The 22316-nt window shown below is 37.1% G+C and overlaps 1 protein-coding gene across 4 annotated transcripts in view; it reads right to left on the minus strand.

The window, feature by feature from the left end:
• Nucleotides 1–22316, minus strand: part of ADIPOR2 (adiponectin receptor 2) — a 97223-nt gene that overhangs the window by 14768 nt on the left and 60139 nt on the right. For all 4 annotated transcript variants that reach the window (XM_081820995.1, XM_081820998.1, XM_081820996.1 and 1 more), the window contains exon 3: nucleotides 375–494. In XM_081820995.1, coding sequence (XP_081677121.1) covers nucleotides 375–494 — 120 coding nt within the window. The remainder of the gene's footprint in view (nucleotides 1–374; nucleotides 495–22316) is intronic.

Genomic DNA, 22316 nt, shown 5'->3' on the forward strand with positions numbered 1-22316 from the left:
GCGCCTGGGTGGCTCAGTCGTTAAGCGTCTGCCTTCGGCTCAGGTCATGATCCCAGGGTCCTGGGATCGAGCCCCGCATCGGGCTCCCTGCTCTGCTGGGAGCCTGCTTCTCCCTCTCCCACTCCCTCTGCTTGTGTTCCCTCTCTCTCTGTGTCTCTCTCTGTCAAATAAATAAATAAAATCTTTAAAAAAAAAAAAACAAATGTATTTTGTCTTAAACAGGGTTAAAGTCATGAGATTGTTTCTGTCTGCATTTTGCCACGGACTATGTCCAAAGTAAACCAAAGGCTAAGGTACTGCAAATCTCCTTAAAGGTTCCTGTTTGGGAAGGGTTAAATATATAGCACAGAAATGATAAGAAACTGCTATCTTACCTTACAAACAAATTCTTCCATTCTTTCCATAGCATGATGGGCTTGTAAAAGAGGGGACATGCCCATAAACCCCTCATCTTCCTGAGAAGCTTCATCATTGCACTCATATTCCTCAGAGATCTATAAGGCAATCATAGAAACAGTCAGGGACAGAGACCAGGAGCCAAATGAAACAATCAATACACTGACCTTAAAAAATTATAATGAAATAATTCTCTCAAGGTCAAAGCAAGGCCTCAAACAAGTAACAATATAGGAAGTACTGTCAGTTTATTATAGAATTATGAGTATTAAAAATGCACAATAGTTACTCAATTCTTTCTGGCAGACAAATGAAATACGAGAGCATTCCCATGTTTGTTTCAGTAGCAAATTCCTGGGGTAGCTTGAATGGTTCATTTTTTGTTTTAAGATTATATTCACAGATCACAAATTATTATTGTATATACACAGTCGAGAAATTGCTGAGGGGAAAATCTCTAAGAACCCCACCTGGTACATATAAAATAAATAACTGTAATACAATATGGTAAGTACTCTAGGGTAAAAAGAGGGAAAAAAAAACAACAAGAGAAAAAAAGTGTTTATTCAATTCTTAAGATATGCCAACCATAAATGAAAGGGATTTATACAGGCCATCTAACTTAATCCTGACAGTCACCTATTATTAGGTAAGTATGTTTACCCCCATTTAACATATAAAGAACATCAGGCAAAGAGGTTAAAATAAGTTGCCCAAGGTTAAAAAAAAAAAAAAAAAAGTAAAAACTCCCACATGCACGATCTTTCCACATTCTTGATGAAATGAAGAAAAGACAATCCGGATAGACCTTAAGGGATGAATCACTAAAATTAAGATTTGTTTCCAGATGAAGTTTCACACTAGTAGAGACAGAATGATACTGTGAGAAGGGCAATGGAACAGAAGTCAGGAGACCTAAGTAGTTAAGTGTGGTTTTACCACTAGTATTGATGGAACCGTATATAGGTCTCTCAACCTGAGCCTCAATTTTCTCATTTCTATCTAAAAGAAGGAGTTTAAAACTAAACAATCTCTACAGTCTTCCCTATTCTCTAAAATTTTGAGATTCTGCCACTCAGTGAAGATGACAGCACAAGAGAACTGGAATTCCGTATCTACTAAGAGTCTGTTAGATAAACAGTACTGGCTAACATGACTGCATGAAGAAATGAATGACCTTCTACCTCCAGTCAGACAACTGGTAAGGATGAACATGTAGGCATAGTAAGTAATCTACCACAACACTTGAATTTGAACATGTTTAAAAAGAAATCCTAAGGTTTCATTTTCCTATTCTTTACCTTTCAAGATAACTAGGGGCTTAGTATTAAGCAGCACTTGAAACATGTTACATATTCAATCTCAACTGTTAAAAAATCATGTTCTCCAAGAAATTTACCTTGACTCTATTCTTACTTATAAAACACCCTCTGTAAAAATAAAACAAGACGAAACCAGAGAGGGAGACAAACCATAAGAGACTCTCAATCATAGGAAACAAACTGAGGGTTGCTGGAGGGGAGGGGGGTGGAGAGATGGGGTAACTGGGTGATGGACATTAAGGAGGGCATGTGATGTAATGAGCACTAGGTATTATATACGACTGATTAATCACAGGTCTGTACCTCTGAAACCAATAATACATTATATGCTAATTAATTGAATTTAAATTTTTAAAATGTTAAAAAAAAAAACAAACACCCTCCGTTCTTTACTTCCCTGAAACTTCCCTGTCCTTCAGTGTCCAGTTGCTCAAGCTTTCTTTCATGATTGCTACCTTCCCCTCCCCCACCAAGCATTTTTAGATTGCTTCTTCCATCCCCAGGAAATTTCATTAACACAATATACTGTGTTATCTATTTATGTACTGTGGCCCTATGGAGGGCTACAAACCACTGTAATATTTTAGAGTTTTTCAATCCTCTCTCAATCAAGAAGCAATTTTCACCAGAGAATGTATATGTCCTACCTAACCCACAGCAACTGCCTCCTCTTCTGAACTTTTCTAGCAATTGAAGTCTGTAGCCCTCATTTGACAACGAATATAATATCTGATTTACAGCTCTTATTTTATTGACTTATACTGTTTTATTTCATGTTTGACATAATTTTACTTTTTTAGTGTATCATTTCCTAAGTGAGATTTTAAGTGTCTATGTGGTCTTCTTCCCCATGGCCCCCAGAACAGCTCTGTGTAATATGTTATATACTTCACTACAGCTCAATTAATTAATGCTTTAAAATTTTTTCAACAAAAAATTTAAAGGTGTCTAATTAAACATAAAATAGACAATAGCTTAAAAGGATCAGCAGACTGAATTTAAAATATAAATTTATCTATGAAATGTAAAATAGCAGGGCGCCTGAGTGGCTCAGTTGGTTGGGCAACTGCCTTCAGCTCAGGTCATGATCCCAAAGTCCTGGGATTGAGTCCCGCATCGAGTTCCCAGCTCAGCGGGGAGCCTGCTTCTCCCTCTGACCCTCTCCCCTCTCACACTGTTTCTCTCTCTCTCTCTCTCTCAAATAAATAAATAAAATCTTTAAAAAATTTAAAATAGCTTAAATATTTATGCATGTTCAACATGTATTCGATCTTCACAAAGAGTAACAGAAACGAGGATTCAGTCTTGATTTCCTTACAAATAAATTATGCCAGCAGTTTCTAATAAAACTACATATAAATGAGCATATAAAGTAGGACTAGTTAGATATTTCCTATACCAACGTAAGTAAAACTGAATTAAGTTGCAGAACTGGTCTGAAATATCAATGGGATTACTTACGGTCAGTAGTTCTGAGTATCAGGCTAATAATACATTTGGATCCATAGAAGACTACTGATAGGAAAAGGTAAACCAGATTCCCTGGCAAAAGAAAGGGCATTTCACACACTTAATCTTAAATTGGAAACTTAGATAAGAAAAATGATAGGGTGCTTCTCTCCATGGGAACTCACACTTTCTACAGAAAAGAGAGATGAATGGTTCAACTTCCCAATCATAAGGAGGTAAGAACAATGACACTGCTGTTGGGAGCTAATATGTGTTTATCGAAAGAAAACAAGTACATTCAGAATGTAGGATGTATGGTCTGAGTCAAACACCAACTAGTTGCCAAAAACTTTGTTTATTCATTTAGTCAAACATTTTTTAGGAAAAGGTAGCTTGCCATAATGGATTAAGAGTGAGTCTGAAGTCAAGATAAACGGTGACTAGTGACAAATTCTGTCATCTTTGACAAGATTACATTTAACCTAAGCATCAGTTTCCTTATCTGTGAAATGATTTTAACAATACCATACCTATAATGCAGATCTGTTTTAGGGATAAAAGATAATAAAAAGAAACTATCATAGGGCCCAGGACTTAGAAGGCAATAAATGATGGTCTTTATTATTATAATGATGGGCTAGGTACTGAGAACATTAAAGTTAGTATCACAACCTAGGGGAGAAGATATGCACGTAAGTAAATACAGCAAGGAGCTACTGAACTGTATGAAAAAGGTCTGATACAAATAGAAAAGAGAAAACAGCTAACTTTGGCACTGTTGGGAAGTTTCCTAGAAAGGTAACATCAACCAAGACCTGAAAAATGTGTAAGAGATTCATGAATCAGGCATGACAGGGGAAAGACAACAGGTAAAGGCAACGGCATGTATCCAAAAACAGAGAGGAAAGAAAAAGCATGACACAAAGAATACATAGTTTAGCACGGCTGCTTCAGCAACAAGTAAATGTGATGTGAGACTAGAAAAGGTTAAGTACAGGGCCGCCCGGGTGGCTCAGTCAGTTAAACATCTGCCTTCAGTTCAGGTCATGATCCCAGGGTCCTGAAATCGAGCCCCACATTGAGCTCCCTACTCTATGGGGAGCCTGCTTCTCCCTCTCCCCCTGCTTGTGCTCGCTCGCTCTCTCTCTCTATCTCTGTCAAATAAATAAATAAAATCTTTAAGAAAAAAAGGTTAAGCACAGAAACAATCCAAATGCCCATCAACAAATACATACATAAAATGTGGCATACACATACACAGAATATTACACTCAGTCATAAAAAGGAATGAAGTTCTAGTATGTACTACCACATGGATAAACACTGAATTATGCCACACACAAAAGGGCAAATATTGTTCAATTCCATTTATAAGAAAAATCTGGAATAGGCAATTCACAGAGACTAGAGAAGTGGAGAGTGGGTACCAGGGGCTGGACTGGAAGAAGGGAATGGTAAGTTCTAATTCAATAGGTACAGATTTTCTGTATGGGATGTTGAAAAATTTTGGAAATAGTGGTGATGGCTGTACAACACTGTGAATGTAATTAGTGCCACTAAGTTGTACCCTGAAAACTGGCTAGAATGGCAAATTTTATACTATGTATTTTACCATGATAAAAAAAATTTTAAAGGACACAGGTGTCCACAGCAGCACTGTTCATAATAGTCAAAAACCAGAAACAATCCAACTATCAATAAGAAAATGGATAAACAAGTGTGATATATTCATGTAACAGATACAACAGATTACTACTCAGTAATTAAAAAGAACAACTAACATACAAAAGAGTATGGGTAAGTAGCAAAAACATGCCAATCATAAAGAGAATATATATTTTATGATTCCATTTATATTAAGTTCAGCAACAAGCAAACAATCTATTGTGGTAGAAGTCAGAATAATGGTTCTCTCTGGGAATAAAGGAAAGGTGGGGAGAGGTTACCGACTTGAAAAAGGCATGAGAGAAAGTTTCTGAAATGATGAAAATAATCTGAATCTTGATCTGTGGTGATAATATATAGGTAGTGTCATGATGCTATATATTTAAGATTTGGGTATTTTACTGTGTTTAAATTATCCCTCAATAAAACGTTGTTTGTGTAAATCATCCCTCAATAAAATGCTTTCAAAAACAAAAACAGGAGAGAGAACTAGAGGTGCTAAAGGTTTTTCATACTAAGGGGTTTTAGGTTTTATCATGCAGGCAAAGCTGAGCATTTAAATGATGAGGTTGGGCCAAGCTGAACACAATTAACATCTGTGTTTACAAACTTACTTTAGCAACAGAGAGAAGGCGGCACTGAAGAAGAGAGACAGAAAGGAAAGAAAGAAATTAAGAAAACACAAAGTCTAAAGCAGTTGTTCTCAACTAGGGGCAATTTTGCTCCCCCACCTAGGGGACATCTGGCAATATCTATAGTCATCTTTACTTGTCACAAGTTGGGGGAAATGATACAGGCAACTAGTAGGTAGGGGGCAGGATGCTGTTACACACCCTACAATGCAAAAGACAGTTCTCCAAAACAAAGAACTATCTAGTTAAAATGTCAAGAGTCGCTGAGAAACTCTGATCTAAAGAAAATGATGAGAGAGGATCTATACACCTACTACAGTATTATGTGTTCACATAAGAAAAAAAAATATTTTATAAGATACTTCACACTTCTTACTAAGAAGTGGTTACTAGTGCCATGGCTAAATGGTAACCATTCATTCAAAAAATTTAGAAAGTACTCATTGAGCAGCTACCATTTGACAGATGAGGAACTTGAGGCTAAATGATTTGCTCAGGGTCACACACCTAGAAAATACCAGTCAGAAGTTCAACTCAGGTCCATGTAAGTTCCAAAGTTCATGCTATATTCTTTCCACTCACATTGTTTTCTACTTATAAAAGTGCCTGACTTTGTGGATAACAGACATTTGACCAAAAGGCCACAACACATACAGGCAGACCTTGCTTTCTAGTAGTGCAGGATAGTAAAAATGACTGTGCAAGCCAAAATCATGTAAAGCAATCTTAATAACCAATGAGGAAAATGGCTATTTCATGACCTTTAAAAATTGTTAAAATATTAAAAACTCTATCAGTTATAAATGTATAAGGAAATTTTAAAAATAGTAAAACTAGTATTTAGTATGCTATGTTTTAAAACAGAAACATTGAGAATTAAGTATTTATTTATTTGTAAGAAACTTACCAAGAGTAATTTGAACAGTGTTTTTTGTGTGCGTTTTTTAAATAGACTCCACACCCAATGTGGGGCTTGAACTCATGACCCTAAGATCAAGAGTCACCTGCTTTACCAACTGAGCCAGCCAGGTGCCCCAGTGCTTGCCTTCTTGTTGTATAATTTATGATACAAAGTGAGCATCTTTTCTCAGCCTAGGGAAATTGTCCATACTCTAAGTTTGGATCAGCTTTCAATATTTTATTCTTTGTGCTGTCACCTCATGAAGTATCTTTAAGATTTCCTTTAACTTGACTTTTTTCCCCTGCATCACCTCTCTGGACATCTTCATCCTTTTTGTCACAAACGCTTTACTCCTTTATGTTGACCAGTTTGCCTTCACTATATTCCTCTGGCTGCACATCTAGAATCTCTTAAGTGGTAGCAACGTCAACATTCCCAGTCCCAATCAGGTATTTCTTCTACAGCATTTATGTTTGATCTGATTTGCAAATGCAGCATTAATAGTTTCATTTCTTTGCTTTTATTTTTATCTTTGTTAGCCAATTCCCCCTTCTGATTATCCATTTTTGTAAAAAGTCATATGGGTTTATCGCTGGGAAACCACACAACCTATACTCGCTGTCTTGTGCATTAAATGAATGACAGATGTATGATAACCAATCAGTCATGATAGACTTTCAAAGAAGTGACATGACTGGTCACTAATCACGATGCGTATCTACTATTTGCACAGTAGATATGCAGATTGTAGACTGAAAAGCTAGCACAAAAGTTTGTGCTTTACGCAATTACACACAGTAAATATACCACAGTAAGAGAAATTTGAACCATACTGTTGAGAGCCTGGTATTATTTAACTAACCCATGATAACTGAAACTCATGCATACTGGAACCTTGCAAAGCATTAAAGCTGCTTGTCCACATTTTCTCTTCTCATCTTTTACAACTGCCCTTTCTACCCAAAATAGTGCTTCCAAAAAAATTAATTTCAATTTAACAGAATGCAAGCCTATACGTAAGGCAAGGATTTCACTGTGGATTACATTTCTAAGATATGTAACTACATCCGTTTTTTTTTTTTTTAAGTCAGTTTTGTTAATAAATACCACCCAACAGTAATACAGCTGACACTGAACACGGGTTTGAATAGCACAGATCCGCATACACATGAATTTTTTACAGTACGGTACCACAAATGTATTTCTCTTCCTTATGCTTTCCTTAGTAACATTTTTCTCTAGCTTATACAGTACAGTATATAATACTGTACATAATATATAGAACATATAAAATATGTGTTAATCAACTTTTATATTATCAGTAAGGCTTCCAATCAACAGTGGGCTACCAGCAGGTAAGTTTTGGGGGAAGTCAAAAGTTATACACAGATTTTCAAAAAGTCGACACACCCTTAACCTCTGCACTTTTCAAGGGTCAACTATAATTCCATTTCTGGTGGTCCAGTGTATGCTTTGAGGCAGAATGTAGTCAGTGGTCAGAAATACATATCCCAGTAAAGATAAATACTTCTATCCATCCCAATATGTCAGCAAAATTTCTCAGTATTTATAAAAGAATGTTTCATTCAGAAGTACAAAGTATTCTTTGTCTGTTAATTTACCAAGGATTGTCTCCAATTCTCCCCCTCCTAAAACAGAAGACTCACAAATATGTCCTCAAAAAATAAACATCTAAAATACTAGCCCATAATGAGCTATATATTGTGTTCAAGCATTATGGAGTTGCTGATTAAGAGCTCTACATAGAGTCGGTGGAAGTAAATATAACTCCCTGGGTTAGACAGAGGATAACAAGTAGGAATAAAATGGTAGAGTCAAACATTGGCTAGAACACAGGATAAAAAAAATACTTTCTCTAGGGTACACACGCAAGTTCACGGCTATGCCACACAACAATGGTTTAGAAAGCCTATCCTGGGCACAGTATAAAAAATAGTCTTTGTCTTCCAATATTAACTCTAAAGAACTACCTTGTCATGAGCATTTGAAATGACATTCAATTTCCCATTAGCAGGCACTAAACCACAGTACCCAAAGATCTCCCTTTCAACACTAAATAGCATCTATATTAAGAAGATCACGGGGCACCTGGGTGGCTCAGACGGTTAAGTGTCTGCCTTCGACTCAGGTCATGATCCCAGGGTCCTGGGATCGAGTCCCTCTCTCGCTGTCTCTCTGTCAAATAAATAAATAAAATTTTTAAAAAATAAAATAAAAAATATATCTATTTGTCAGAAAGAGAGAAAACACAAGCAGGGGGAGCAGCAGGCAGAGTTGGAGAAGCAGGCTTCCCACTGAGCAAGGAGCCCGATGTGGTGGGACTCCATCCCAGGACCCTGGGATCATGACCTGAGCTGAAGGCAGATGCTTAACTGACTGAGCCACTCAGGCGTCCCTACTAAAAAGATTCTTAAACAGATGAGTAAAGTATAGTCTCCGTCTTCCATGGGCTTACAACCTAATGAGGGTCTGACTTAGCCATATAAATGACTAAAATAGGAATAAGGTATAGTTATTAAAGGTAGGGAGATGTGGAGCTCAGAAAAGGTTGCATGAAAAACAGAATTTTGAAAAGATAAAAGAAAATAATCAACAATGGGGAAAAAAGCTAAAGTACCACTTTGAGGACAAGAGACCCATTCAGTTCAAGTGAAAATAAGGATGCATTCAGGAGAGTAGCAAGACATAAATTATAACATAAATATTAGTTGAAGTCAGTAGACCAGTAGACAAAATGCCACACAGATCCACAATCGTAATACCTTCCACAGTTAGAAAATAAAGGTCAAGGAAATGGTAAAATACCCAGGGCAGAGAACAGTAAATCTTTGGTTAAAATTTGTCTGCCTTTACAGATGTCGCTGAGAACTGAGATCTTCTGCATTCACAGATAGCTTAATTACAAGGACTAAGATCTAAAGGCCCCTATTTTTATCATCTGTTCCAGGGAAATCCTGCCCAGGAAGGTTAAGAATACCACCCAGTAAATAACTTTATTATCGGCTTTAGAAACTTCTCAAAAATTCATTTAACTAAACAACAAACTGCTCAATCAGTTCCTTAGTACAATCAACTGTTCAACTGGGCAAATCTGCTCACTTAATCAAATACTTGTTCATTGAGACTTGCTCCACCAATCCTAAAATATCAAATCACAAACTCTGTGTAACACCAATATGACTGCTATGTATATATATTTTTTTTAAGATTTGAGAGGGAGCACATGTGCACACGCGTGCATATACACACACACACACACGTGGTGGAGGGGAGCAGAGGGACAGGAAGAGAGAAACTCTAAGCAGACTGTGCCCTGAGCACAGAGTCCAATGTAGGGCTTGATCTCATCACCCTGAGATCACAACCTGAGCTGAAACCAAGAGTCTGACACTTAACAGACTATGCCACCCAGCCACCCCTGTATTCTTTTTTTTAAAGATTTTATTTATTTTAGAGAGAGAGCAAGGGACGGAGGGGGATCCCAAACAGACTGCGCTGAGAGCAGAGCCCCACGCAGGGCTCGATCTCCTGAGATCATGACCTGAGCCAAAATCAAGAACTGGACGCTCAACTGACTGAGCCACCCAGGCACCCCATGACTGCTGTATTCAAAGACCTGACTTAAACCACTAGAACCCAGACCTCCAAACCCTGTAAGTATCTATTCATGACCTCTCCTTTGTAAAACACTATTAGGATGCTTTATGTGGAATGCACTCTTACTGCAGCAAGTAATAAACCTGGCTTAGTTTGAGCAACAGGTTATTTAATGGTCTTTTTGGAAAGTTGACAGGCTGAATCCAGCTTAAATTTAGAAATCTGAAATGTGTAGTAAGGTAGTAAGCTGATATAGCTAACAAAGACAAACGCATAGGTTAATGGAAATTAAGGTGTGTACAAAAAAATGAAAGCTGAAAGAGAAAAGGCACTGATGAATGTGTCTCTTGAATTGTCCAGTAAAATAAGTACAATATCTAATGTATAAAACATTCATTTTGGGCTGCCTAAAAATATATATACTCTTAGCCTGTACAGACTAGTTGTCTCTATCAAAGCTTAACAGAAAAGATCTTTAAAATCATCCAATTTTTTGCGGCGCCTGGGTGGCTCAGTCGTTAAGCGTCTGCCTTCGGCTCAGGTCATGATCCCAGGGTCCTGGGATCGAGCCCCGCATCGGGCTCCCTGCTCAGCAGGAAGCCTGCTTCTCCCTCTCCCACTCCCCCTGCTTGTGTTCCCTCTCTCGCTGTGTCTCTCTCTGTCAAATAAATAAAATCTTTAAAAAAATAAAAATAAAAAAAAATAAAAAATAAAATAAAATCATCCAATTTTTTTTTATTGTCACATAGCAACTCTATCTAACCTTAACTGAATGTCCTAAATACATTTCCCTCCAGAAAAGAAAATGCAGGATCAGCAGAAGAGAGCCTATTTACAAGATAGCTTTCTTAGGATAAATTAATATACAGTGGCATTCTCGTGAGTTTGGTTAAAGTAAAACTGCTCAATAAATAATTCCTAGGTGAAATGAGTAAAAGTTGGCTCCTTATCCCCCCACTTATGAAGAAGAATCTGGAGCAGAAGTTTACTTACTGCCAGACACTGCACTGCTTTTACAAATTAAATAATCAAATCCTCAACAACCTTCTGGACAACCATAAAGGCTGCTCTCTTTGACTTAATACCTTGAAAACTCAAAGATGTGAAGAAAACATGTAAACTAAAGATCAGGGCAACCTGGTTTAAAATGCCTCTTTTGTGGTTTTGTCTAAGGAAGCTTACAAAACACTAAACTATATACTTTAGCAAATATAGTTAAAAGAACCCAGGAGTCAGAGGCCTGGAAGAAATGGCCTATTCATTTCAACCAACAAACCACATTATACATTTCAAAAAGAATTCTGGATGATAAGAATACTGCACCAGGAGTCTAGAAATCTGGATTTTAGGCCTCAATTGTCTAGGCTTACTTGCTACCAAACCCTCTACTACCTTGCACTCTTGATCTTTCATTCTAGCTATGCTGAACACTTTCCAGGCTTAGACACCAGTACATACTAATGTATACTCAATACATGCTAGCTATTATTGGTACTATTCCCTAAAAGCATCATACTATTTCTTACTTGTGTCTTCACATCTGCCGTTCCCTCTGCCTAGAATGCCCTTAGTCTTTTCTCTTAGTTAACTCTGAAACTCAAGTTTTGCCTCCCTAGACCCCCAGCTGAAAGTACAGTTACTCCTACAGTATCCTGTACAATCGTACATCCCTTACCACAAATGTAGTGATTTCCTTGTCTGTCCCTCTAACTGGACTGTTAGCTGCTTAAGGGCAGAAACTATGTTTTATCTTTGTATTCCCAGAGTGCCAATACATACTTAAAAAAACACCGGGGGGGTGCCTGGATGGCTCAGTCGTTAAGCGTCTGCCTTTGGCTCAGGTCATGATCCCAGGGTCCTGGGATCGAGTCCCACATCGGGCTCCCGCTCGGCAGGAAGCCTGCTTCTCGCTCTCCCACTCCCCCTGCTTGTGTTCCTGCTCTCGCTGTCTCTCTCTCTGTCAAATAAATAAATAAAATCTTAAAAAAAAACACCGGGGTCCTAGGTGGCTCAGTTGGTTAAGCCATCCAACTCTTTCTTGGTTTCGGCTCAGGTCATGATCTCGGGTCATGAGACCGAGCTCTGCGTTGGGCTCCTCACAGAGTGTGGAGTCTGCTTGTCCCTGCACCCCCGCCCCGACTTGTACTCTCTCTCTAAAAATAAATAAATAAAATCTTTTTTTAAAAGCACCTAAAAAATCTGCAGAAAGAATAAATGCATGCATGCATCTTTACTAAACTAAATGACTCTTAGTATTCCCTCCACTCTGACATTCTAGGAACCAGGTTTGGATACTTGGAAGAAAGCTGGGACTATTTAATAGAAACCAGGACATCTGAAGGAAAAGCTTATGGGGGAGGGAGCAGGCTAAATGAGTTCAATTTAAAGCAGTTAAAGGTCCAATAAAGGGGTCAGTACTAAGATGATAGATTTAGAAAACACCTTTGTGGAAAAAAAAATGTTGAAGTCAAGGGTGGCTGAGATGTAAGAATAAGTTCAGGATGTGATTACCAGGATTTATTGCAATTGCTTGAGTACTATTACAGAGAAGGATGGGGTAACAGAATTCTTATTTATTGTGCACTAACTTTAGCATGCCAGACATTGCACTGCTTTTACAAATTAAATAATCAAATCCTCAACAACCTTCTGAGATGAGTATTTTTATCCCCATTTTATGATGTGGAAATCCAGATCTATCATGGTAAATAAAGAAATCAATCTAAGGGAAGTTACACAGCTCTGAGTGGTACCTTGATTCCCAAACTAACGACAGTATCTTACATAAATGAACTGAATTCCTGGTCAATTTCTATCAGGCATTTTTTTCAAACTAATATTAAAAATATGACCATCATGTGAGCATCTGTTAAATGTTTTTGTTGTTTAAAGGAGGAAAGGGGTCATCCCTGACCCAGCAATTCCACTCCTAGGTACAGAGCTAACAGAAATACTTCTATACATTCACCAGAAGACAAGTACTTGAATATTCATAGAAATACTTTTTATAATAGCCCAAAACTTGAAACAACCCACTAGCCTTCATTAAGAGAATAAATATGTTATAGTCACACAAAGAAAGTCAAAATGAACAAACTACAGCTACACAAAGTACAAATGAATTTCACAAACATGATACTGAAAGAAGCCAGATATAAGAGTACATACTGAATGGTACTGATGACATAAAGTACAAAAACAGGAAAACTAAACTATACCATTAGAAGTCAGGACAATGGTTACCTCTGGGAAAGAGACAGGCGTCACTATGGAGGAGGGAAGGCATTAAGGGGACCTCTAGGGGTACTGGTTACACAGGTGGTGCCCAGTTTATACAAATTTATCACACTATCCATTTACAATATATGCACTTTTCTGCATGCATATTATACTTCAATAAGGTTTTCTGTTGTTTTTTCTCAAAAATGTTGGGAAACAATGATGTAGAAGAGATCAGAGATTCAAATCCAGGTCTCTCTGAACCCAAAACTCTGCTTTTTTTTTTTCCTTTTACCAAACTGCTTCCTTTGAGATTATCTACTGAAGTACAGAAATGGCTTCACTAAATAAAAACAAACTTGGTAAAAGTGATAAAAGTAGCTATTAAATAGAGTTATTAAGCAAAGACACCTAATTAGACCAATCCATGAAAAACTAATTATGACCCTCATTCATCTTTTATCCTCTAACAAACAAGAGTTAAAACTATAGTGGGGGACCACAGACATGTGGAGGTTGAGAAAACCTTAGCTATCACCTAGTTCCAACAACTTCATTTCAATATTAAGAAAATGAGGCCCAAAGAAATAAAGAAAATGGGCCAAAATCACACAGCTGGCTAGCAGTGGACCAGGGCTAAAACTTAGGTTCAATCATTCACTCATTCCTTTCCTTATTTATTGAGCAAATACAACACTCCAAACTATTTTAAGTGTTGGGGATAGGCATTCTGTTTATGTTAGCAAAAACAGATAATAACAAAGTCAATCTTTTTTTAAAGATGATTACAAAGTCTAATAAGAACAATATCCAATAGATTATGCCCTGTCTTTTGGATAGAACAGTCTGCCTTTCTAAGGTGAAATTTAAGCAGATCTTTTCTGACAAAAATATAGGCCTCCAATGATGTGTCATATCCAACATTTGTAAGTACTCTCCATATACCAGGCATCGTTCTCACTACCACACTACGAGACAAAGTACATACTATCAAATACTCCACTTATGGATAAGGACACATGCAGCTACTCTGGACCTACCCTGCTGAAGTTCCATCAGTCTAGAATATATACATATATATCATGAAAAGGAGAAGGCTATAATCACTAGTTCTCAAATTTTAAGTGTGCCCCAGAATCATATGAGGGAGCTTATAAAAAACAGACTCCTATTCCAGAGATTTTAATTTTATAAGTACAGTTAACCCTTGAACAACCAAGGGATGGGGCACTGACCCCCCATGTAGTCAAAAATCCACGTATAACTTTTGATTCCTCACAAACTTAACTACTAATTGTCTACTATGGACCAGAAGCCTTACCAATAATATAAACAGTTGATTAATACATATTTTGTATGTTATATACTGTATTCTTACAATGAAGTAGGCTAAAGAAAATGTTACTAAAAAATCATAAATAATATACATTTATAGTACTGGTACTTCATATTTCAAAAAAAAATCCACATATAAGTAGGCCCATGCAGTTTAAACCTGTATCATTCAAGGGTCAACTGTATTTGATTCCTAGTCCTCTTTCTTAAAAAAACAAAAAACCATTTTGCTTAAGGAATAAAGTAAATTAACCTCTCCATTGCCTCAAATAAAGGACCCTCACACACAGGGAAATGAATTAATTGTGCACTATTTCATTTGAAGCTACTTAAGAGTCAATTCCACAATTACAATGGATCACTACCATCTATCACAGAGTCTCTTTTTCCACAATTTTGACCATCTATGAAAACAGTGTCCTTTAAAATGTATTATATTAAAGACAAATAACCATTCAAACTGCCAAATCACACTTTTGACAATAGATCAATGAAAGGAAAATCCAGCCCCATGAAGAAAAGTAGTATATTAAAAACCTCCAGTAAGAGTCCCAGTGTATCACTCACATAAATTCAATGGAACCTTAGTTTCCTTCTCTGTAAAACAAATACTACTAATACCTACTCTATAAGGCTACTCCAGGAATGAATGAGATGATATGTGCAAAAGAGCTTAGAAAGTTGCCTCATACATTGTACAGGCCCAATAAATATGAGCTATCATTCTTCTGATAAATAATAAAAATATACTTATTCTATCACAGATTAAACAAGTATGTTGACTAATTTTCCCTGAACATCAAAACAGCATGCCCCAATATTCTCTTTCTATACATCTTTTTATGGAAACTACCTGAAACAATTTAGACCTAAAACACTATATTGGCTACTGATAAATTTATTCAACAACTATGTGTTATACACCCACCACAAATCAAAAAGACTGGGCTAGAATCTGAGGATGGGGTGACAAAAGGCAAGATTTGTTCCACCATGGAACATAGTCTACAAGCAAAAATAATTATTAACATCTAATCATATAAATATATAATTACAAGTTATGGTGTGTATTGTGATGAAATATAAATGGTATGCTTTAAGAATGGGAAAGATGAAATAGAATGAAGTGGAGATAGAGAATTTGTGAAAGGTTTTTCTAAGGAAGTGATATTTAATTTAAATACTAAAGAATAAGCAGCAGTTAGCCAGAAGTGTGGCCCTAACAACACCCAAGGCAGAGAAAATAACCACGTTTGAAGGCTCTGTAGCTGGAGAGAACTTAGCCTGTGTAAGGAAATAAGGCCAGTGTGGTTAAGGCTCACTGACCAAGAAGGAGAATGTCCTGAAATGAATTCAGACAACCAGAGAGGTGAGATCATCAGAGTCCTGTAGATTATGGAAAAGAGATGGGATTTTGTCCTAAGAGCAATGGGAAGCAAATGAATTTTTTAAAATGGAAATGGCTAACAAAACTCTGCATTTTTTAAGAATTCTCTTTAGCAACTGTGTGAGGAATACACTGGACAAAAACAAGAAACAAAACAGAAAGCCCTATTAGGAGATCTAGCCCAATATTCCAGATGGGAGATGATAGTAGGTTAAAGTAGTTTAACGGTATAGACAAAAAGAACCGAACCATTAGAAGTTGAACAGACACAACTTGAGTTTTTAATAGGTTTGAATTTAATTTCTATCTCCAGAGTCTTCAAAGAGGTTAAATAATTAAAATCTTCAGTTCATAGCTAACCTAGGTAGATCTCCTGATAAAAACTCAAGAGTAGGGGAGCCTGGGTGGCTCAGTCATTACACGTCTGCCTTCTGCTCAGGTCATGATCCCAGGGTCCTGGGATGGAGGCCCACATTGGGCTCCCTGCTCAGTGGGAAGCCTGCTTCTCCCTCTCCCACTCCCCTTGCTTGTGTTCCCTTTCTCACTGTGTCTCTCTCTGTCAAATAAATAAAATCTTTAAAAAATTAAAAAATTTAAAAAAACTCAAGAGTCAGGGACGCCTGGGTGGCTCAGTCAGTTAAGTGTCTGCCTTTGGCTCAGGTCATGATCCCAGGGCCCTGGGATTGAGCCCCACATTGGGCTCCTTGCTCAGCAGGAAACCTACTTCTCGCTCTGCCTGCCGCTCCCTCTGCTTGTGCTCTCTCTCAAATAAATAAAATCTTAAAAAAAAAAAAACCTCGAGTCAACTGTAACCACAATGAGATACCACTTCACACCCACTCGGATGGCTATATTCAAAAAGAAAAGCAACAGACTCCTGGGTGGCTCAATTGGTTAAACATCTGCCTTTGGCTCAGGTCATGATCCCAGAGTCCTGGGATCAAGTCTAGCATTGGGCTCCCTGCTCAGCAGGGAGCCTGCTTCTGCTTCTCCCTCTCCCCTTGCTCATGCTCTCTCTGTCAAATAAATAAAATCTTTAAATATACATATATATGTTTAAAAAAAATAATAAAGACAGGCCAAACTAAGTGCCGGCCAGGATATGGAAAAAGTGGAACCCTCAAACATTGCTAGTGGGGATGTAAAATGGTACAGCTGCTATAGAAAGCAGTCTGGCAGTTCCTCAAAATGTTACAAACATAGTTAACACATGGTCCAGAAAAATCACTCCTGTGTATAAGAAATGAAACCATATGGGCACACAAAAACTTGTACATAAATGTTCATAGCAACATTTTTTTCAATATAGTACAACCATACAATGGAATATTACTCAGCCATAAAAGAAAATGAAGTTCTGATAAGTGATACAACACAAATGAACCTTGAAAGCATTATGCTAAGTAAAAGAGCTGGTCATAAAACACCACACATCCCATGATTCCATTATATAAAAAGTCTACAACAGGAAAATCCATAGAGACAGAAAGGAGACTGGAAATCAGCTGCCTAGAGTTAAGGCATGGGGATAGGAATGATAGCTAATGGGTAAAAGAGGTTTCTTTTAGAGATAATAAAAATGTTCTAAATTAAGAGTGTTGTGATGGTTGCACAATTCTGTGTATGTACTAAAACTTTTGAATTGTACAACACTTTAAATGGGTGAACTTTATATATGAATTATCTCAATATTTTTAAAAATAGTGAACTGTGAGTAAATGTGACATTTTCCTTTAACAAACAACAAAAAATCTAACTTGATTTCCCAAATATTCCTCAGAGGACACACAGAGATTTGCCTTTTTGCAAACCATGCTCCTGAGAAGTTTATAATACATTATTTTAAATAAAAGAACTATAGGGTCGCCTGGATGGCACAGCTGATTAAGCATCCAACTCTTGGTTTCGGCTCAGGGGATGATCTCAGGATGGTGAGATCGAGCCCCATGTCAGACTCTGTACTAGGCATGAAATCAGCTTGAGATTCTCCCTCCTTTCTCCCTCGACCCTCCCTCTTGTGCGCTCTCTCTCTAAAAATAAATCTTAAAAAAAAAAAAAAAAGAACTATAACTCTAGGCACTAATTTTTAAACAACAGTGAGCATCTTAGTCACTTGTGAAGATTTTAAAAAATACATTCATCCAGGACCCAAAGATTTGATTTAGTAGGTTAGGATTAAATCCTGGCATTTGTGTTTATTTTCCTTAAAGGGCCATAAGTGATCAGATAAGCATTCCAAAATAGATTCACTGATTTAAAGGAATCTGCTAATAAACACCTGCACAAAAAGACATATCACTCTGTAATGGATACAACTACCTTTAAACCTTATTTTTATAAATTTAGAATTTCATTTAACTTGTTTTTTATTTAAAAAAAAAAGACACCTCTCTTGCCTTTCCTATTACATTTTTATCCTTATGCACAACTGGCATTTAATGTAGCTAGAGAATCTAAGGGAAACTACCATTTTTTTAAAAGCCTATGCAATCTACATTAAGTTCTATATTTTAAAAAGAGGGAAAAGGCGTGCCTGGGTGGCTCAGTCGGATAAGCATCTGCCTTTGGCTCAGGTCATGATCCTGGGGTCCGGGATCGAGTCCCTTGTTGGGCTTCCTGCTCAGCGGAGAGTCTGCTTCTCCCTCTGCCCCTCCCCCCAACTCGTGCAAGTTCGCTTGTTCTCTCTCAAATAAATAAAATCCTTTAAAAAAATAATAAATAAAAATAAAAAGAGGGAACAAAAACTCAAAGAAAATGATGCAAAATCATTAGAAATGTGAAAGAACGCACCATGATAACGTTAGGTTTATTTCTTTCAAAATAAACAAAAAATCCACTGAAAGGTTAGAATGCTTCTTAGAAGCAAAATTATCCTGGCCTAAGAGAAAATTAGGTGTGCACAAAAATTCTGTCAAAAAACAAGTACCAATGGTTGAATCTAACCTCTGGGCTCAACATAAATACTCAGAGGCAGAGTTTGGAAATGAGGAACATGAAGCCAGCCTGCTGCCAATTTTCATAAAGGCCTCGTTGTTCAGCAGAAAGTGCAGTCAGAAGACCTAGCATATGCTCTCATTTAGCCATGTGACCTTGGGCAAATTACTCTATGCTTTCTAAATCTCACTTTCATCCACTTTTAAAAAGAGATATCTGGTCTTCCTATTTCAGAGTGCAATTTTGAGAAGAAAATGAGATGTCTGTGACAGTGCTACATATAAATTTAAGGCACTATTAGAATTATTTAGATGGATACACTCTATTTGCTAAGAGTTCACATACTTCCACTTCAAAACTGGAAATTTCAAGAAATGAATCCTTCCACCAAAAACAAACAAAAAAAATCAGTGTATGGAACTCATTACGCCCCTGGAAGATATTAAGTTAGTATTTTGTCTTTAATTTCAGTCTCAAAATTACACAGTTTTCTGTAACTCTATCTTCCTTCTTTTCTAGCTCCCATCATTATTCTATACTAACAACTCTGAAATTAACAGCAAGGGACAGTACTGTATACAGATTAAATAAAGAACATCATGAATGAAGAGAAGGGGCAAGGGAAAACTAGAGCAGTAGAAAAGTTTTCATTGCTTAAATGATCCAGTAAGTTTTCTTATTGAAACCACCTCCCAGGTAGGTAGTACATACAGAGACACTGGCCTTTCCATAAACCACCTTCTCATTTTCAGCAAAGAACTTCCACTCCAAAGAGAAACAATACAGAAAGGACAAATTTTCATTAGGAACAAAAACACATAATTTCCTCTTTAGTAAATTGAGGAAAGTAAACAAGATGGTTTGAGAGTCTTTTCAACTCTAACATTCCACAATCTAAGGATCTCATTCTCTCACTTCATGATTCCTCACAGAAAATGTTAAAACAGATGTGAAGAGAGAAATGGTTCTTTTGTTCAGGATTTTGGCTTCTGAGTTAACTGTAAGATTAAAGGAAAATCAAATACAGGTTTTCAAGGCAATATAATGAGTTCATTCATAAGGATGAAAAAAATCACATTTGCTCAATTATTTGTTAGTGAAACAAAGAGCACAAACATGGTATTTAGAAGATACCACTCTATCAAGTGAAAATGATAAATAAAAATACATAGTATAAAATGAAACACTGTGAATCTGACACAAAAGGGACTGGATGGATAAATTCTAAATTCTAAAAACATTTTACTGTCTCATTAACTAATATTATAAACATAACTTTGTCCCTCTGCCTGCCTCTCTGCCTACTTGTGCTCTCTCTCTGTCAAATAAATAAATAAAATCTTTAAAAAAAAAAAAAAAACACATAACTTTGTTGCCATTTTTAATCTCAAATTGGCTAGTCTGAAATTCCTTCTAGCTTTAATAAAAGTCTTTAGCTTCAATAAGCATGTGTCAGTTTTGAATATAGTTAAAAAAACAATGGTACATTAAAAATCATATAGCGATATAGTTACTACCTATTCAATTAGACTAAAGAGAATCTCAAATCTCACATTTTAAAACAAAACTCTTGATTCCCCCTTTTTAAGCCTGCCTCCCCCACTTTACCAATCCCAGTTTTTGTGCAGTTAAAATATCCAGTAATTATCCTTGATTACCCTCTTTTCCTCACTCTCCACATTGAATCCATCAGGAAGTCCTGCTGGCTTGCCCTCCAAGATATACTGGGAATCCCTCCACTTCCCTCTATTTCTGCGGCTACTACCACCCTGTTTCAAGCCAACATCTTCTCTGATATAGAATATTCTACCGGCTCCTGTCCTTCCATTCTGTCTTCTCACAGTTCCTTCTCCACATCCAAAGTGATCTTTTAAAAATCACAATCCCTCCCTCCTGTTTAAACACCCCAAAGACTGTTCACTTTTTAGCAGATTTTATTAAAATAAAATCTAAACTCCTTCTATATGCCTATATGATCTGATCCATCCCTGGCCTACCGACCTCATCTCATTTCACTCTTTCTTCGTGTTCCTCATGCTCTAATTGCACTGGCCTTCTTTCAGTCCTCAAGGGGGTAAAAAAAGGGTGGGGAGGAGGAGACAGGAGGAGACAGAAACAGCAGAGGGGAAAAAGCTTATTCCACCTCTGGCCCCCTATACTAGCTTGTTTCCTTTACCTGGAAATACTCTTCCCCTAGCTCTTTGCTGGTTTCTTATCACTCAGGCCTCACCTCAAACATGCTTTTCTTAACTATAGCTAAAGAACTTGGTGGGGGGCGGGAGGGGGCTGTTGATGGAGCACAGAGGATTTTTAGGGCACTAAAAGTACTCTGCATAATACCATAATGATGGATATATGTCATACATTTGTCCAAACCCATAGTAAATACAACATCATGAATAAACTGTAAACTATGAACTTTGGGTAATTACAATGTATCAATATAGGCTCATGAACTGTAACAAAGATAGCACTCTGGTCGGGGATGTTCACAGTGGGGGAGGCTATGCATGTGTGAGGGCAGGGAGTATGCAGAAAATCTCTATATTTTCCCCTCAATTTTTCTGTGAACCTAAAAACTGCTCTAAAAAAAACAATAAGAAATAAATGTCTTCAAAATTCTCTCACCTCATTACTTTAGCATACTTTTCTCCTCATAGCAATTATCACCATCTGTAATTAGCTTATTCATTTATGTGTTCAGAGGTTTATCGCGTGTCTTCACCTCTGCACTTGCCCCATGCAGGCAAAAATCGTGGCTCTTACCCATCACATATTCCTAGCACTAAGAAACGCACCTGGCCCAGAGCAGGCAAACAGGGCCACCATGTTCCACCCTGTAGGCTGTGCAAAGCACAACTTCAAATGAATCATTTACAAGATTATGTATGATTTGATGAAATCTCTTGGAGATTTGCAAAATGACAGACCTGGATCTGAAAAAATACATTCCTACAATACTTCCATTAATAGAAGACATAATAGTTCTAGATATGCCATTGTGACAATGTGCTACTGAGGTAGTCAGTACATATATTAGCTTTCTCAACCTGGGTACTTACTGACACACTTGGCTAGATACTTCTTTGTTATGGGAGCTGTCTGTGCATTATAGGTTCAGCAACCTTGGCCTCTACCCACAAGATGCTAACAGCACAACTACCCTAGTTTTGACAACCAAAAATGTCTCCAGACACTGGAAATTCCTGGGAGGCTGGAATGGTCACTTAAGCATTCACTAAGTTTTCTCATCTATAACACATAGAGACTCAACGTATCATAGAATAGTTCAACTGCAATACTTGTTTACATCATCTTAGGTAACCTCTGGATATTTACACTACTAAGTTTGTTTTTGGTTTTTTTTGGGTTTTTTTTTTTTTTTGGTTTTTTTTTTAAAGATTTTATTTATTGGACGCACCATGAGAGACGATGGACTCTGAAAAACAAACTGAGGG

The sequence above is a fragment of the Leptonychotes weddellii genome, chromosome 5 (genome assembly GCF_054177405.1).
Source record: "Leptonychotes weddellii isolate Sample4059 chromosome 5, ASM5417740v2, whole genome shotgun sequence".
NCBI classification, from domain to species: Eukaryota; Metazoa; Chordata; class Mammalia; order Carnivora; family Phocidae; genus Leptonychotes; species Leptonychotes weddellii.